The sequence below is a fragment of the Hippoglossus hippoglossus genome, chromosome 17 (genome assembly GCF_009819705.1).
Source record: "Hippoglossus hippoglossus isolate fHipHip1 chromosome 17, fHipHip1.pri, whole genome shotgun sequence".
Lineage (NCBI taxonomy): Eukaryota > Metazoa > Chordata > Actinopteri > Pleuronectiformes > Pleuronectidae > Hippoglossus > Hippoglossus hippoglossus.
In genome coordinates this window covers 8,603,350-8,622,229 of record NC_047167.1, presented here as the reverse complement: position 1 = coordinate 8,622,229, position 18,880 = coordinate 8,603,350, and the positions used below count along the sequence as shown (strand labels likewise).

Genomic DNA, 18,880 nt, shown 5'->3' with positions numbered 1-18,880 from the left:
CTTGTGAACTTCCAAACTTCTTATCATCTATCTCTTGTGCCAGACATTCAGCTACAAATGTTGTTTTAATAATGATAAAACACACACACACACACACACACACACACACACACACACACACACACACACACACACACACACACACACACACACACACACACACACACACACACACACACACACACACACACACACACACACACACACACACACACACACACACTTCAGCTTTGGTCAAAAATACAGTGGACATTGTCTTAACATTGAAAATGACAGTTATCAGCATGTGTGGAGGAAAATCCTTCACAGTAACATGGTCAGGGGTTTGTTCTTCATAAAGTGTGAATGACACGAGAGTAAATAAGTGACATGTTAAGTGACTGCTGTCAGTATCTACGGCAATTACTGCTGACTAAAACAACAAGCACCACCGCAGTCATTTGCTTTGATTTCACCACAATGACTTGGCCCCTAACACTACAACCCTGTAAGTAGTGTGTACATTGTGTGTCTGGAGAAATATAAAGCGTGGTACTTTAAACCTCTACTGTTACATTCAATTCATTTAATTTTTGCATAATGAGGATTCATACATCAATCAATATCAATACTGTGATAGTAGTTTCAGTCTCAGTAAACAGTTGTTAAATAGCTATGAATTGACCTGCGTGGACATAATAATACAGGAAAATCCCAATTGTGGTGCGTAGGACTCCGACTAAAATATGAGAACAAGTCCATTCCTCCAACTTACAGTATTTCGACTTACAGTCCCAAACATTGGCATCATTGATTCACAGGGGAAAACAACAACCAGAATAATCCCCCAAAAATGAATCATGACATTCAAGAGCACCAAGGGTATTATTTTTATAAAACGAATTCAACAAGAGCAGAACACAAAACTCAGTTTTGAAACCAAAACTGGTTTAGGGGGAAAAAATATTGATAAAATAACATAAAATTGAACTGAACTAAACGCAAGAGTTGCAGAAACGGGATTCTACACGTTTTTATTTTATTAAAATTTTACTGCTAAAAATCTTCTGATCAAAAATATGAAATATTTGAACAGAATTCCCAACGAGAATTCCAGTATTCTGCTTACTTTTGGGGCTTTGTTGTTTTAATTCATTTATATCTGTTAATATTGTATAATTGTGCTACATGCAACAGAGTAACAGGTTTTCAAATGTAACACTCCTCTACGATCACATCAATTCTGTAAGAATCATACCATCGATACAAACCAGAAAACTACAGTAAAACACCTTAAAATAAACCGTTGCTTGCACTTTCACTAACATCCTGACTCTTAGACATTCCCTCTTATTTAATCTACAAACATCTTGCTATAAATTAGTGGAATTTTTAATTGAATGGGTTAGTGTCTCACTAAGAACCACCACTGCACAGCCTGTCACACAGAGTGCTGTTGGCACCTTAACTCAGCATGATTGGGTTAGGGTTATCATGTCCTATTCCCGTCCTTTTCTTTTTTAAATTTATGAAAAAATAAATTCACATAACATTTCCAGAGTGTTTTCCAGCCTGCTGGACACTTTGTCAGTTAATTTGTAAGTGACATAATAGAAAAAGAGGAATTGGAATTGTAAATGTCAACACCTTTTGGATTAGTGCTGCTTAAGGGCACTGTACATGCTGAGTATGCCACACTGGTCCACTCTGTGCCTTCTCTTTAAACTCTGACCACGATTCCAAAACAAAGTCTTCATCAGATCAGATCCTGGGCTACGTTACGAATGACACTCAAAGCTCCAAGGTCAAAGCCACAGACGCTTACGAAACCCCTGTCATCCGTGTTTGCGTGTCCAATAGAAGTCAGCCCGCACATCACCAACTTGGAATTAGTTCCTGATTTCTGTTGAGAAAATGCACATACAAAACATTTTTTGGTATTGTTTTGAGTAAACGCTTGAGTATGTAAGTTCACATTTACTTGAAAATTGACCCTTAATTCTGATTGTCATAGAGAAAAAAAGCACTGGGTAAGATGGATGTGCATGTGAATAATTAAAGAAAATAAACTGTGTTCATATTAAAAACAAACATCTATCTAACATTACATGAATAACTGTGTACTGGTCAACTGCCAATGCCATTGAAGAAATTAAAAGTCAGGGATAAGCTTTAACATAAATGTGAAATAGAACCTCATCCCATTTGTCTGATTAAGTCTGCAGAAATTGCAGATGATTTCTTTCCTGGCCGTTATTTTCTAAAACAAGAGCATATAGGTCAATTAAAAAGATGCAAATTAATGAACGTACTTCTCTGTGCTTTTGTAGAGACTCCACTGGGCTGGCAGCAAACGCCCACAGTGGGTTGTTGGTCAGAATGACAAATACATCGACAGATTTTCCGTTCTCTGTGGCCCACGTGACAGGAAGAGTGCAGTCTGTGCTTCCACCTGGGATCTGGAGCACACGGTGGAAAGGTCAGAGTTCGAGGAGTAAAATATGTTCAGTGAAGTCAATGTGAACACGACACCGAACCTGCCTAACCTGGGCCGATCATTTATTAAAGGACTTGTAAATTATAATGGTTCAGATAATGTTCTAATTCCTTCAGTAATTTCTAACTCTCTGATGCTGTGACATGTCTCACCTTCACCAGTTCAACTGTTGCTTGTGCCAGAGTCATGTCAGCAGACACAGTGCATGGAACCACAGCTCCTTCAGAGTAGGCCAGCACTTGTGTCTCCACCTCTGTCCTTGCAAAAATCTGCCCAGACACAAACGTCAAAAGAAGATCATGACATCCGTCTCACATTCAGACAGATATTGCAGGAATCCGCAGTGTGTGTCAACAGACCGATTCCTCTACCCGGGCTTCCTCCATAGATGGGGCTGTCTGAGCCCTGCTAACAGACGCAGCTGTTCAAACTGCAACAACTATAGCTATCTAGCTTCAGCACTTTCTTACCATGGTAATTGCAGCAGCGGTGACAGCAGTGCTGATCGACGTTCCCGGGACAATGCTGCTCAGTGACGTGCTCACATCTACTGCCACTACGAAGCGTTTCCCCACAGGCTCCACATTCTGGGGGCAGAATGGAAACAGTGCACGAGATTACTTGTGCTATCTAATGCTACTGATTGCTATTTTCATCCGATATTCACGAGAAGCTGTGAGAATGAAAGAACCGACCACAAAACTTGTGTAAAAGGCAGCGTCCATAGCTTTGAGGATGCTGCTGTCTGGTGTCCATTTGGTTTTACCCTGGTAGCCTTGGCCTCTTTTGTAGTTCTCTGAAGCCAAGAGTATACTGAAAGGGTGGATGTTTGCCTGGCAATTTCAAGATGGAAATCAAAAACTCAAGCACTGTCTCCTGTATTTTTTTATTTTTTATTTTTTAAATACAGCGACAAATGAATGAAAAATATCTAACGCTCCTACCTTCTTTAGTGCCGCTTCATTCTGGATTCTGTCACACACAGCTTGTGTTTCTGAGCCTCCTGGTTCAAGAATTGCGTTTGATGTCATCTTACCCAAGATCCTTAGCACTGACTGGAGAGGCATTTCCTTCAACAGAGCCCTCCATACCTAAAGAAAACGTAACCACATATTTTTTTAGAGAAGATTCATTACAGATGATACACTTCCAATCAGTCATTCCCATATCTAGAATTGATTTGGGCAGCTCACGTGCCCCTCCCAATATTCATAACATCTTTAAAATGTCTGCAGGGAAATGTTTAAAATAGAGTGAAAACCTCACACTGTTCGGTTGTACAGACAAAAACTGTTTACAAATTGCTGATACCCTGAAAATGCAATGCTGTTTTGCAGCTTTAGTGCTTGATGTGTGGAAAAAACCATCATTCGTCTATAAAGTCATTCTTAAATCGCACACACCTATAAAAAAAAACAAAACACACACACTACACACTCTATCACCTGTTTGGACTTCAGGTGGTCTGTCAGGAGCTGCTCCCTCTCCAGTTTGTGTTCCTCTATCAAATTGATGACCTCTGTTTCATCACAACTGTGCTTGACCTTCTCCACCACTTCAAGATATGAAAGCACTTTGACGACCTCCTCTGGGTTCTCTTTGTCTGCGTACGCAGCCTGGACCTCTTTCCATCCTTTCGTTACATATTTGCTGATCAAAGTAATTGCTGGAAACACAAACGGTGTGATTAATTAATTATTAAATGAATTAAACTTTTCAACGCTTCAGGCAAATAATGACTGTCCGACCTCGATTAAAGCTCACACATACCAACAACTGATATTTTACTAACTGCTTTTCTAATTTGCAGTTTGCTGCTTATGTTGCTATTGATCGTATATCCCTCCCAAAAAATGTATTAATTCATCTATCTTTCCCAAAAATGAGTGAGGACCTTCATAAGTTATTTGATGCAAAGCAGGGATGTAGCAATGTGAGGTGGAAGATATTTTAGCCAGTCCCCTGTTAACATGAAGAGTAACGTTGGGCCTGTGTAAACAAACCTTCATTAGCTGGTTTGGTGTGAGAGAGCCGAAGCAGATCCTGGTGCGTCCATCCCTCTCTCTGTTTACACTTGGTCACAGCCGCAGCCAGACTCATGGCATCCTGCTCGTTATACCAGTCGGACACTGCTTTCCTCAGGGCGCGTCCCCAAATCCCACACTTCATGCCCTCTTTCAGGTCCTTCTTATACTGAATGAAAGAAAACAGGTGGGCAGGGTTCCGACAAACTTCCTTTACAGCTTTAAACGCTGCCTGCCTCGTCTTCAGCTCGGAATACTGGGAGCACAAGGCCAAGGCAAAGAAGGAGGGGTCGAGTCTGACAGCTCGGCCGTCCTGAGCGAACCTCTTGATCTCCTCCACCACCTCAGCACCCCGGCCCTGCTCCAGCATGGAGAGGAGGGTTTCAGTGCTCTCCATGCTGACACGACCCTCCTCCCTGGCCGTGTATACGTCTCCTTCCGAGGCATAGCAGAGGAATCGGCACAGTTTGACCTTATCGCTGATCTCCCACGGACAGCCACTGCCACCTGTCGAGTTCTGGTTGTGGTTGCTCGATGAGGCTGCTGTAGTACTTTCCGATGGCTCCATGGTGAAACTGGACGAGGCCTGAAAAAAGAAAAGCTGTTTTCAGACATGAACTCCAGAGAATGTCCACACAATTGGTTCCAGAGCTCCTCCCTGGATCTTGCCTGTCACACATGAAAAAACGCAGCAGGAGATTCTCTGGACAGACACGTCCACAACAACATAGAAATCTGGTGAGGCAGGACGTAACATATACATTTCGCTGCAGAGATTATGTGGTTTTGTTTACAGCAAATCGACACCAGCGTCGACCGTTTGTCCTACATACACGGCATCACTTTTTCATCCTGAGATACTTCTATTCTTTTTGTCATGTTCAGTTTTGTGTTCATTTTACAAACATCCTCAACACGCCCACTCGCTGGAGGTGAGTCCTCTGGAGAATCTCCCACTAGGTTCTCACTTGCTTTCACTTGGACATTATCCAGATATTTTCCAAGGGTGGCTGGCAGGAGAAACTCCAGAGAAAGTCTGGAGTTTCTATTTCAGACATTTGCGTTCTCACATACAGAGAACAAACACTCACTGGACAATAATGATTGACAGTTGGTAAAGGGACACTTTGCTACTTCATCACACATAAGACACTAATAGATCAGATGAATACTAATCAGTGGACTATCAACCACAGTTCAGATTATAAACCTGATCCATGTTGCTGCTGTGAGGAAGGAGTAAGCAGCAGGAAAACATAACGTTACCAGGGAGACATTAGTTTGAGTTCCAGTGAACAGCTGACAACCAAACAAAGCTGACTCCACCAGCTACTTACTCAGCGCCTCTGAGCACCGACGGAAATAGTTTAAAGCCGATTACCGGTCATGGTGATACACAGAAGACCGCCACCAGCCACACCGAGCTGTTTACACACCATAAACCTAACCATTCATAACGCTAAGGTTAGATACAGCTAAACACCTCAGCTGCCAACTAGCCTGTAGGGCTCAGGTTGGCTAACATCACCAGCTCAGGTGGCTAACTTAGTCAGGCCGGTCTGGTCAGCGCGAAGTTTGTCAACACTAGCCCGATGGTGTTGTGTTCATGTTAAATTGTTGCAGAGCAGGTTGTGCAGTGGGCAATAACCCAGTCTGCTCATTGTGTTTGTTTGTTAGCTGCAGCTGCATGCTACTGTTAGCCACGCAGATGATCCAAACCCTCCATCTGAGCGACTCGCCGGGCACCAGGGCAGCTGGGCTCCTCACATCCGATGACACGAGCCGCACTTTGTGGGTTTTGCTGCTCCGACCCAGCGGCGTTCCTCCAAACACTAAGCCCGGCTACAAGAGGATGTAAATACGGGAACTTACCACGATGTACGCGCACACTGCTCAAGTTTGTGATGAGGCTAAAAGCACCAGAGGGAGAGAGAGAGAGAGAGAGAGAGAGAGAGAGGAGGCCTCCTGTCAGACCGTCAGTGAGCCGGTGCGATGCTGCAAAGGATGCTGGGATACAGAGTTCTGCCTCAGCATCCTCTCCACCGCTGAAGTCTCACCGAGTACCAATTGACAATTTATGTGTTTGATTTTTTAATAAACCCCCTTTTAATAATAATAATAATAATAATAATAATAATAATAATAATAATAAACCTTATTTCTATAGTATCTTTCCAAACTAGAGTTACAAAGTTGTGCAGAATCACAATCTGTTTTTATTGCCAAGCAGGTTTACACATACAAGGAATTTGCTGTGGTGCATTATAAGCATTACAAAAATTAAAAAAAAACTGACGAAAAGATCAACAATCAATCAATTAAATTTGATCTGTACAGCCCATATTCACAAATCAACAATTTGTCTCATAGGGCTTAACAAGGTGCAACATCCTCTGCCCTTTGACCCTCAACTATAGTAGGGAAAAAACGAGCAAAACCTATTGACAGGGGTCAATAAAAAAAAGTAGAAACCTCAGAGAGAGCCACGTGTGAGGGATCCCTCTCCCAGGAAGGACAGAAGTGCCACGTGTAACTGAGAACATCAGCAAAATAGCAGCATTCACAGCATTGATAAGAAGAAACAGTTTGTAACATAATGGAAAAGTGTGTCAATGTTTAAATTATTTGTACGTAAGGAAATGTGTGATAGAAACGAAGGGAGCAGCAATGACAAATTGACGGTGTAGTTATTGTCAGTAATAGAATAGAGTATGTAACAATCATCAGTAAAAGAACAAGCTTCATCTCACCGGACGTTAAAAGACATATTTTGCAAAAAGATTTTCATTATTTCACTATTAATTACTCATTCATTATTTATCACAGCTATGTTTTTGTTCCTTCTTAAAATTCCCATTCCTCTGTGTTGCATGCGTGGACACGTTATTTGTACGCTTTCATACAGATTCTGATTCCTGATACTGCCTCTTTGTTTTCAACCTCTATTTTCTATAATCAAATCCAAAATGCCTCCGGCCGGCTACAGAGCATGAGCAGAGGCTCAGAGAAGAAGATGATGACGTTAAGTGCTGACCCTATGCTTACATTGCATGAAGACTATTCATGCCACTCTTCTCTCTGTGGAGGGCTGATGACTCACATAGCCCTCCTGTAAAGTCCTAGTATAATAATGGTTTTGATGGAGCCTGACCGACAGGCCTTTTCCACGGAGAACAATTTAGCTTGTCACAGTAGGAAAGATAAAGATGTCTGAACAGTGCATTGCAACAGAATCACCAATTTGACCGTCTTCTTATTCTCTTTACAACAAGACATTTCTTTTTAACCGAACACAGAACGAATCCATCCACACAAAGGTTTTTTGTGAAAAAATTGCCAGAAAAAAAGAACAGATTTCCTGGAGATGATTTAGAAATGTGATTTCAAATGGACTGAAATTTAATGCTTTTGTCTGAAACATATATGTGAATCCCCATTTGAAATAGAAAATATATTGTGTTCATTTGTGGGATTTTGTGAAAATGCACAATACAATACACAGCTGTTGACAATTGAGACAAAGGCTCCTTTCATCCATCCTTACTGTGTTTGTATGGAACCACTGGGTGGCAGTAGCACACAGACTGTAATATTACATCATGCATTTTTCATGACACACGTGGACGCTGTCATCCGGTCAGCTGACTTATTCAGAGAGTTGAGCAACTCTCATGAATTTAAAACAAAATAAAGTCCAAAGCCCTGCAGCACCTACTGATGCATACGTGTCCAGATCTTCTAATACTTTTATAAATATTGCAAACTCACAAAATACACAACCTTCCTGCAGTCATGTTCATTTCACAGACACAGAGTTTTCAGTCCTTTCATACATTATGTTGTCGAGGGAACATTTTGAGGGAAGGGGAAGTGTCTGCTCTGTGTCTGGCCTCTCTGTTTGCATCTGTATCAGACTCCGACTGGATGAAGCGGGGGAAGGAGCCATTCTCCATCAGGCCGTAGATCTTCTTCTGTGCCACGACAAAACACGATGGACTTGGTTGCTGGAGATTCTGGCTGATGATCTCTCGTGTGTAGAAGTCTATGTTTACCTGTCAAGATATAAAAGAACACACGGATAAAATGACTGGACTTACAATTCAGACACTAAAGGAAACTTAAGACCTACCTTTTTTATTTAACATTCCTGCTACCTGCTTCATTTTATTCGGTTTATCTCACCTATAATTTTACCGCTCATTGTGTTGCTTTATTGTATTTTAACCACATTGTAAAGCAACTTACGAAAGGCTCATATATATATATATATATATATATATATATGGACTGGTTTGGTTTAATTGGATTTGTGATGCATATTGCACGGTGTTGCAATATGCACACCTGTATCATTACCACATCCGCAGAGTAACTGGCTGCTGTGGTTAATGTAGAATAAATGCATAATGCTGGGCTGCATTTTTCTCAAAACACATCCTTGTTCTTGCTCTCACACATTAAAATGCATTGAATACTCATGTGCAAAAAAGGGACAATTTTCCTTATGCCAAGCTTATATTTCGGTTTGAGCCACATATCGCTGCACACATGTTCTTATGTTCACCTGTCTGGGGGACTCGTCGCTGATGAACTCTTCATAAATCCTGGCTGCTCTCCTCGTCAGCTCGTCTGGACTGTCACAGGTTTTGAACTCTTGACACGCGAGCCAGAAGTCCAGGTTTTCCTCACAGAACTCGGACTTCAGAAAGTCCCGGAATGCTGTTCGTCCAACTGTGACACAAGAAAAACATAACGTCATCGTAAGGAAAACCAACCATCGCATTAGTGTTGTGTTGCTTGAAAGCAGATGAATATTACATTTCTGTGAAAGTAGTGTCTCGAGTGATTCTTCCATATGGCTTACTTCATATGTTTCCTGTCTGTAGATGGAAGAAGAGTTAAGTTTTGGGATATCTTCACAAAAAATATTTAACAATACAATATGAATATGCAGTACAATCAAATTTAAACCCACTTGTTGATTTTCCTCCATGATAATGGACTCCTGAGGAAATATTTCTGCACTTTTGATTTCCATGCGTTATGTCTAGAGAAGAAAACTATGAGAATTCAAATGTTCAACACTAATTTGAATATTAATACAAACAGCATTACATGTCAAACATACTGTACTTACATTCTCTTTGTATCCCGGGGGTCCAGAGAAGTCGTAGAGAGCTCATTCATGGTTAGATTTGAATTACCCTCTCTCCTGTGCGAATCATAAATTGATGTCTCACTGTGCATGATGCCACAGAATCCACAGAGGAACGATCCTTAGATTTCAGTCAGATTTGAAATCCGACAGTCTCACCACATGATCCTGAACATCTCTCCACACCAATGAGGGTCAGCGCCAGATGGAATCTGAGATTTCAGGGCACCACTGTTCCTCCCTGGTCCCCCCCCCCCCCCCCCCCCCGCCTCTGGTGTCTTGCTCTCTCTAACCTCTGCTGACATGCAGACTGATTGTTAAATACTGCAATTACAAGGAGCCACATGAATACTCAAAGTGCCTCAAACCTTGTGCTCTTCCTGAATGTTTAATAATAGAACAACACATTGCTGTGTGTCACAACCAGCCCCCATCAAATTATCCACAGTTAAAAGCATTCCATAGGCTGTTGAAAGTCATCCACTCCCTACGTCACTTCGCTCACATTCAAGTCTGCGCTATTCTTAGACACAGGTCAAGTGGTCATGAGTTTCTTTGAGCAGTTTTGCTTTTTCTTTGCTGTTACTCCATCTTTCTTTCACAGTCTGGATTACCTCCTCTCCACTGTCATTGGTGGGACTTTTTATTCGGCTATTTTTTACTTTTACTTTCTTTAAAATGCTGTGGATTTCAAAATGTTAGATCACATGAAATGAACAGCATTTTAAAGTGGAAGAAAAAGTTAAATGCCTCTTTATAGAATTGATATTATAATTTGTTAGTATAATTGAAATAAGTGTGGTTGTGTATTTGAAACGGTGTTTTTAATGCCTGCGAAAGATCAGAAGTTGCAATATAGTCAAATGTGAGACATTTTAATATGAGCTCTAGAAAGTCAACATGCATTTACACTGGTATTTCTGCAGGTCTGTGGTTTAAAGTTCCCATCTGTAATTGACAGGGGAGAGAGAGAAGGTAAATTATGGATATTCAACTTCAATGTAAGCATCTTTGGGGACACATGAAGTAGAACGTAGGACAGAAATCCCCCCGGCATCTAGACACTGGTTGTGGTTGGGGATCCAGATAAGGTGATGATGATTCTGCTGAAGACCGGAGGAGATTAGGCTGGAGGCAGGTTACGCGCGTCACTGAATGACGGCTGACTGCAGAAGAGAGGAGGAGGGATTCAAAGTTGGACAGCAGCCGCAAGATTGGCTGGAAGAGACTGTGGCAGAATCTGATTGGCCATTTAGAAACGTTCACCATCAGCTGATGAATTAGCATAGAGTGAGAGAATTGAGATTGATTGAATGGCGGAAAGTCTTCCTGATTGAACTTACGAGACACTGAGTCAACTGTCAGGATCAACCCATTTACCAAGCGTGGAAAAATGTTAATGTTTTTCAAAACCTGTTCACAAACAGTTAACAGGCTCAACACAATGGCATTTTCTGCATGCAGTCTGTCCTGCTTTCACTTTAAAGATAACATTTTAATATGACAATATAATAATTCCAGCCATGTTGACGGCGTGGCTCTAGGTGAGTATTGGTTCACCAGACTAAAATATCTCAACAGTTGCGGGATGGATTGCCATGAAACGTTCATGGTGCCAGGAGCATGAATGCTAATGACTTTCGTGATCACAAAAGAGTGCCAACAAAATATTGTCATGCGTTTTTGAGTGAATGCCTCAAAAACTATTGTTTGGATTATTGTATAATTTTGTACAGACATTAACAAACATTGGTGACCCATTGACTTTTTATCTTGCGTCACTATCTTGTCCAATCATTTGGTTTATGACCAAACACCTGCAAAAGTAAGACATCGGCCTCAGCTGTACGTAGCTGTTATTAACAAATGTTTGCATGGTAACATGTTAAGCTGTGATGGGGTACATCATGGTAAACATTATACCTGCTATCAACTTTGGTGTCTCTGTCACTGTGAACATATCCATATCATAGACTAGAAATATAGACGTTGCATCTCCACTTCCTCCCACTATTCAGAAATGAAGCCAAGATATTGTGGATACAAATGCTGCCAATCATGATGATAATGTCATTTTATAGGATCAAATAACTAATTAAAACCAAACTTACCAAAGTAGCACTGGAACACACACCAGTCTGATTTTAACTACAGTGAATTACAGAAACCATCATCAAGAAAAATGTATTTGACGTGTACTTCGACTATTTAATCCACTAACATGTAGGAGGAATGGCTTATGACTTATACTACAACCAACCACCAGGTGGAGATTGAGATACATTGTCTTCACTTTTGGGGAACAGTCATGTCGTCCATCTTTATGTACAGTGTATGGTTAGCATGTTGATGCTAGCATTTAGCTTGAAGTAACACTGTGCCTATATATATATATATGTATGTGCTTTACAGAGGTGTTTGCATTGCCCAGTCTTTATACAACTGTTCTGTATCCAACTCTCTGTGATGTAATTTCCCCTTTTATTTGTTCCTCTAAATAAATGTTGTAATACAAACAGACCTGATGTCTTTAAATGGTTTAAGATGAATTGTGATCCAACTGGTGACAACACCAGCATTTTTTTAACCTCATGTTTGATTAAAATAGACTTTTATCTGATGGACAATTTCCTTGATAAAACACTTTTCACCTGGGTCTGACACAGACCTGAAACAAAGCTTCCTTTGTTGAACTGGTCAAACAACATCACAGAGTAATCCAGTGACCTCCTGCCTCCTGCCTCCTGCCTCCTGCCTCCTGCCTCCTGCCTCCTGCCTCCTGACCCCTCCCTGACCTGTGTCCCATAACACACATGGCAGCTGTCAAATCTGAATTTTACTCTCAATGGTTGAGTCCTATATAGAGAGTAGATACCCTCAAAGTTTAATGTCAGAGATGTTCAGATGTCATATATATATTTTGCGCCATTGTTTAACCATATGAGACAAATTGTAATTTGTGAATATAGGCTATACAAATACAAATTTGATTGAGGATTGACTGATTAAATGCTTGATAACATGAACATCCTCTCATACTGTGTCCTCAGCTATTCAGTTTTTTAAAATAGCATCTCATGGTCATATGACTGGCATATCACAGGACCATCTTGTTACTAAGGAACAGAACAGTGCAAATAAGGAAATGATGACTTGTCAGGCAGTGATCCATCCATGTCAGTTTAACACCTCAACTGCATCTGAAGAAGAAACCCCCCCCCCCCACATAGTTAGAGTGGATGTCTCATTCTGCTGAAAGCTCTTTTGGTGAAAACACGCAATAAGTTTGGTGCCACAGATAATTTGCATCTTTTACAGTCTGAAAGCACAAACAGGGGTTGACAGGCATATCTACTCTCGTTGTGTTTCCTCCTGTGTGCGTGCTTGCGCAAACATGCACAATTGAAATCGAAAGAAGATGTGGTGGAGCAATTGGGTCTTTACACTAATTTCTGTAACCCTTAGCAGACTGACATGTGATGAGTTCCCACGGATGGACTTCCTTTTGGGGTTTTTAGTAATGTCGTTTCAGATATCTGCTCTGGGCTTTTTGTGAAGGTGAGATTTGCAGGACTGATAAGTCAGGCTGAATGGTAAAACTAAGCCTTGAATGGCAGGATGAGCTTGAAACACATTCATAAGCATGAAAGGCTGATGTAAAAAACAGCTGTGTAGGTGGGAGGTTGTGTGAAAGTATATCTTATTCATGTAGCCCCGTCTGAAGGAGTTTCAGTAAACTACACGAACACCACCACGTGTCATTACAAAACCACATTGAGCCTCGTAACATACAAGTACATTGCATCTAAACAGACCATAATGTAATGCTCTAGTGGTTCTCAAAGTTGCCATAACTTTGGGTAACTGGCACTAGATGTACAAGAAATATTCAACATTTAAATGTTTCTTAATGGTCACCAAATTTTCCCTGAAGGTCCAATGAGGAGCAGAAAGAACGAGATTCAAAACATTATAGGCTACATTTGATTATGTCACACATGTGAAGATTAAAGGGTAAGAAAGGGAAATTATACATTTTAGAGTTAGATGAGAAGATTGGCACTACTGTCCTGTAAAAAGGCTAAATATGACATGTAAGCTACTTAGCTTAGCACAAAGAAATGGGGGATGCAGCTTGCTTGGGCCTGTCAGGCTTCATGTTGACAGTTCAGACGTGAGAGTGCTATTAATCTTATTGTTCCTCTGATTAAAGTTTGAGATTGAAAAACTAACACTGGCTCTTTTCTGTATTGTGTTAATGACTAATTAATAGTATTAATAGTCAGTATAAGTATTTACTAAGTTATCCTGGTACAGTGACATACTACTCATAAAAACTTTATGATGTTATGAAACATATTGTAACCACAAGTAGGTTTGAATGGGGGGGGGGGGGGAATTAATAAATTAATGAAAGAACTGGAGTGTAGGTTATTAAGTTCCTGGGATTTTAAGGAGACGTGAGTCAAAAGTTTCATCAACTGGACCTGGTGTGTGGTCTGATAAGAACATATTTTAGCCATTGCGAGACTCTACAATTCAAATAATGTGCTTAACACAGATTACAATTCAAATAATTATTTTTTTATTAAATATGCGCAAAACAATCTTAATATTCACACTCATGATGCTTTCATAACACTGTGGAGAGTAGCTTATAACAGATTATGTTTGTTGTGACATTATATAACAGATATTTTAGCGCGACAGCACAGACGACAGAATGTGAAAAACAGAAGAATCCACGCATAGATGCCATCTACTAATCTGTTGATTTAGTCACAACAACAAACTTAAGATGAGACGTTGTGCAAATGTAGATACCATCTCTTCAGTCTTGGGTGGAAGGTGTGTAACACATCCACTTCCTGGCATCTCTCACAGAAAGTCCCTCTCATTGTTATTGTATAATCACTGCATCTCTGGGAAGTCTCTCGCTTTTCTTTACAGGCACGATCACAACAGGTGCAACCGCAAAACATGGCCTCTCCGGCTGAAAAGGAAGGCATGAATGTGCTGAACATTTTGAATGTTTTCAATGCGTTTGGCTGTGGTCATCCCAAGACAACCACACACCATGGCTTTTCTTAGGTTGTCCAGAGTTGGTCTCAAGCTCACTGTCACAGCTTTGACAAATACAATGTCCCCAGTGTCTATGTTCTTCACATCTTCACTGTTCCCGGCGTGGAGTCCATTAGAGCTTTGTAAATGTCAGACTTGAGGAAACGTGGATAAGAGTCCCTCTCCATTAGCCCAAGCACAATCCTCTGTGCGTCATCGAAGCACGCTGTGGTGGGCGCCTTAATGTTCCACCTGATCAGCTCCCGGGTCTTGTGATCAATGTTAATCTGGAAGCATGAGGAAACATGATGAGGATCGATAAACACTAAAACATTAGCAGTGGTGGTAAGTACAGTATTGCAAAACTGTAAATCTCTCTGCGCCTACCTCTCTTGGAGCCTCGGCTTGGATGTAGCGTTTGAAGATCTTTTTGGCCCTCGACGACATCCTGAAGGACGACTTGATCTTCTTGTAGTCCTCACACACCTGCCAAAACTCAATGTTCTCGTCACTGAACTCGGACTTCAAGAAGGCCTGGAATATCTTCGTGCCATCTTAACAGGTAGGAACAATGAGCAGAAGTTAGCCAGTGTAAAGAAAGGACGCTGACAATGGAACCTAATCTTTGGACTGTGGACTGGGTAACTTACATTTGGATGATAGAAGTCTCTCGAGTGAAAGAGACCACTGGGACATTTCCTCAAAACAAAACCTGTAAAATAAGGGTAAAGTGTCACTCACACGTGGTATAAGTACGTCAACAGTTTGGATGTTTAGTTTCCAGGTTAGAGACGTTTTCACTTACCCCTCGGTGCTGCCAGCTTTAGACGATCTACAGCGCAGTCGAGAGTTCAGGTTTCTTCCTCTGAATAAACAAACACTTATTTTATTGACGTGTTCGTAGGCACGAAACCAAAGCATTATGCATCAATTCAAATAAAATATTTACCTAATTATCCTCCTCTTCTTATCCTCCATGTCCATGTTGAGGTGCTGCAGCTCCCGTGGTGGTGATGCGACTACACTTGGCATGGCATCAGTGCTTTGTACGTGTGTGGCTGTTCGCTGAGTCGCTCCTAAGAACTGTGTTTGAGGAACCCGCCCAGCGGTGACTTATATATGTTCATCTGACGTGTGATGGGGGTTTGGCGGGTATCGTCACACGTCGTTCTGTACTCACCACAGAAAAAGAGGAAGCTGGGTATGACGCAGAGATGCACGCCAACTGCAGCCATTCCTTTGTGCCTTTGCTACGCTGATATACCTGCATCATAACATGTTTGGTTTTAGTTCTGAGGATGCAAATGGGGCAGTGGAAAGTTCAACAGTAGATAAGCAAATGTTTTAGGCTCTGTCCCAGTTCTTCTCGAGAACAGCTGCCAGAAACCAATGTTTCTGATTTTGTGAATTAGATGCTGAGGCTATTTCAGCCCTCAACTGTACATAAATAACATCTGAAACACACGAATTAATGACGGTGGCAAGTAACACATTTTTGCTTTTACTTTTGAAAAGCCATAGGCATCACCATTCATAACTCCACCAAGGCCTAACAGTCCCCTGAAGCTACATGAAAACACATTTAAATTCCGTAGATCCAGATTTTTATTATTTTTCAAGATCCATAAGAAATCCACGACAATGTTGAAAAACACTCTATCTCACAATGTAAAAGAAAGTGAAAAGAAAACCCTGGATCTGCCTGCTGATCTGGCTATTCCTTGGGTCATGACCCCCCCCCATGTCATTGAAATGGGTTGAGTTGTTTTGGCATTATTTCTGTTGACAAACAAACAAACAAAAAGTAAACCTCCTTGGTGGAGTTAACTTGAATGGCACTCGGAGAACGTATCAACCTCCACCAAAGCTAACACCCTGTCTCACTATGTTGAAGAAACTGCCCGATAATGTAGATCCACTCCATGTCCCACCCCTCCACAAAATTTCATGGAAATCACTTCTGTCATTTTTGAGTAATGCTACTGACATGACATAATAAAATACATCCTCTCTGAATTGAGGACACTCAGGGGTTTTAATGCTTCAGCCTAAACTCAGACGAGAAGACTGACATCACTCTCATGTCTGTGTGTTAATTATATACTGCAGACAAAGCCAGCATCCAGTTAGCCCGTCGTCTGTGGGACACACGCTTGACCAAGTGTTCTGGAAGTTTTCTGGAAGCTGGTGAAAGGAGAACTCAGGCAGCAGCTGATGTCTTATGCAGGAGAGTTTAATGTAGACGTGATGCATTAAGGAGACCAGAAGGTGAAACAATATACAAACGCTAACAGAGTAACATGAGCAACTGTCACCAACAAGTCTGAAGATGTCTCCCACAGCATCCCAGTATATCTCCCACTGCTTGCGTCACCCATTCTAACAGCACATCCATGAATGGCTAGAATTGCTGTCACTCTCTGTGCTACATGTAGGTGTTTGCATCCTATTGGATAGTTAAGCCTAAAGTATGCATAACTAAATCACATTGTGTTCTCACGTTTTGTCCCTGGTGTAATATGCAAAAGAGTTGTTGGTGCCTCTCTGTCTGGCACATCTGAGTTAGATATGAAAGTCGCTAAGCGTAGACGCTACAATGTGCTGTTGTTGGTCCTTTTATCTATAACCTGACCTTGGGTACTGCTTAGAGAGAGAAGGGAGTATGTGTGGAATTAGACAGGCACTATTCTCCTGTACAGATATAATATGTAATATACAATATACATAACATACAGTGGCAATTACAGTAATATGTGAGAATGGTCAAAAATTCCTCAACAACAAGAACCACACACAAATTTCTTGAAGGATACTTGATTTACGATTGAGAGCAACTTAGCCTCAAACCTTTGTTGCCGTTCCACAGCAAAGTTCAGTATTTCCTTGGGTCAGTTGGATCTTCTTTTTCTTTCAATGGCTTGTCAGATGAATGCAATAATGTCTTGGTTTCAATGTATCAGCTTCCTGCCATTATTTGATCAGAGAGTGGAGGCAGAGGGGAAGTACATTCGGAAAAACTCACCCACCAGAACAACGAGACACTGTGGTTCCATGTAATGAATCTTAGACCACTATGTCGCCCTATGTATTTCCATTGAGGTCAGAGTGAGACACAGAGGATTTAATGTCAGCTCTCTGTCTCAAATAAAATAGATGCAAATGATTGTTTGATTCATTTCCCCTTTCATATGATGACATGATCTTTTAACAAAACAAAAACTTTCACCCCCCCGCCTGGAATTTTCTGAATTTTTACAAGAGGAACATAAAGAGTCCCAACTTTCAGTTTTCATTATGCTCGCTTTTATTAAGTTCATAAATGTGACATCTTTAGTTCCTCTGTTTTATCCCTCTCAGTGTTTTTTCCTCTCACAGTGATATCGCAATAGTCTGAACTTTCCAGGTTTTTAGGAGGAAATTATATATATTTTTATGTCTGATCATTTTGGGTGAAAAGCAAAACAGCTGGTAAACCAGATTTCTTTTTAATCAGCTCATCAAAATCTTAAAGATTAGTTTTTATTCCTGCCTCAGAAAGCCTTCATAAATTCTTTCCACACATCTCCAGTGGACTTATTTACCGTGACAACTGTTTTCACTAAAAGACAGAAATGTCAACCTGCTGATGGCGCTAGAGGTTAAAGTCGGGGGTCCATATAGGTCGGATTCGTCCTCTGGGGATCATGAAATGTAATGACAAACCATTCACAAGATGTTGAGATATTCTGGAAGTGCTGGACAGATGGACCAATGGAAATTCAGTATCATCTTTAGGGCCATGCAGCAATGTCGCTAAAACCAACCTGTGGAGATTAAGTCTGAAAAGGCTGTTAACTTTCCTCCGACAATTTATTTCAACAGGGTAGTTTGCTGTTTCTCTTTTCACATGTTTACTATTTATTTAGTAACCTTTCAATTTGTGGTTTCTTTGATTCACCCATATTTGACCTAAATGTCATCCCTCAGTCTGATTTTGTGTTTTAAATAGATGGTAAACAGACTGTATTTAGACATGTATCAACCTGAAAAGGCTTTACAGTACAAGCCGCATGCACCCAGTCACCTACACCACTTCTATATGCAGCTCTTTTTCTATCATTCTAAAACAATTTGGCATTCAGTATCTTGCCCAAGGTTTGGTTTGGATTGCTAAACTGGAGGAGC

General features: G+C 40.9%; 3 protein-coding genes across 4 annotated transcripts; all 3 read right to left on the bottom strand.

The window, feature by feature from the left end:
* Positions 1-1,374: 1,374 nt before the first annotated feature.
* On the bottom strand, positions 1,375-6,547 carry ro60 (Ro60, Y RNA binding protein). Its single transcript, XM_034614066.1, has 9 exons — positions 6,373-6,547; positions 4,480-5,086; positions 3,922-4,142; positions 3,421-3,567; positions 3,172-3,309; positions 2,947-3,063; positions 2,629-2,745; positions 2,292-2,438; positions 1,375-1,882 (listed from the first exon to the last, which is right to left on the bottom strand). The coding sequence occupies exons 2-9, from the start codon at positions 5,066-5,068 to the stop codon at positions 1,736-1,738; spliced, it is 1,623 nt and encodes a 540-aa protein (XP_034469957.1). The 5' UTR covers positions 5,069-5,086; positions 6,373-6,547; the 3' UTR covers positions 1,375-1,735.
* Positions 6,548-8,233: 1,686 nt separating this feature from the next.
* LOC117778626 (regulator of G-protein signaling 21-like) lies at positions 8,234-9,887 on the bottom strand. 2 transcript variants are annotated; one of them, XM_034614339.1, is made up of 5 exons: positions 9,638-9,887; positions 9,476-9,547; positions 9,319-9,380; positions 9,065-9,231; positions 8,234-8,552 (listed from the first exon to the last, which is right to left on the bottom strand). In XM_034614339.1, the coding sequence occupies exons 1-5, from the start codon at positions 9,745-9,747 to the stop codon at positions 8,328-8,330; spliced, it is 636 nt and encodes a 211-aa protein (XP_034470230.1). In that variant the 5' UTR covers positions 9,748-9,887; the 3' UTR covers positions 8,234-8,327. The 2 variants fall into 2 exon arrangements, with proteins under 2 accessions (XP_034470230.1, XP_034470231.1); XM_034614340.1 differs by having other exon boundaries at positions 9,476-9,560; positions 9,638-9,864.
* Positions 9,888-14,220: 4,333 nt separating this feature from the next.
* Positions 14,221-15,824, bottom strand: LOC117778627 (regulator of G-protein signaling 13-like). The gene is made up of 6 exons (XM_034614341.1): positions 15,666-15,824; positions 15,522-15,581; positions 15,367-15,428; positions 15,104-15,270; positions 14,449-15,003; positions 14,221-14,296 (listed from the first exon to the last, which is right to left on the bottom strand). The coding sequence occupies exons 1-5, from the start codon at positions 15,746-15,748 to the stop codon at positions 14,818-14,820; spliced, it is 558 nt and encodes a 185-aa protein (XP_034470232.1). The 5' UTR covers positions 15,749-15,824; the 3' UTR covers positions 14,221-14,296; positions 14,449-14,817.
* Positions 15,825-18,880: the final 3,056 nt, after the last annotated feature.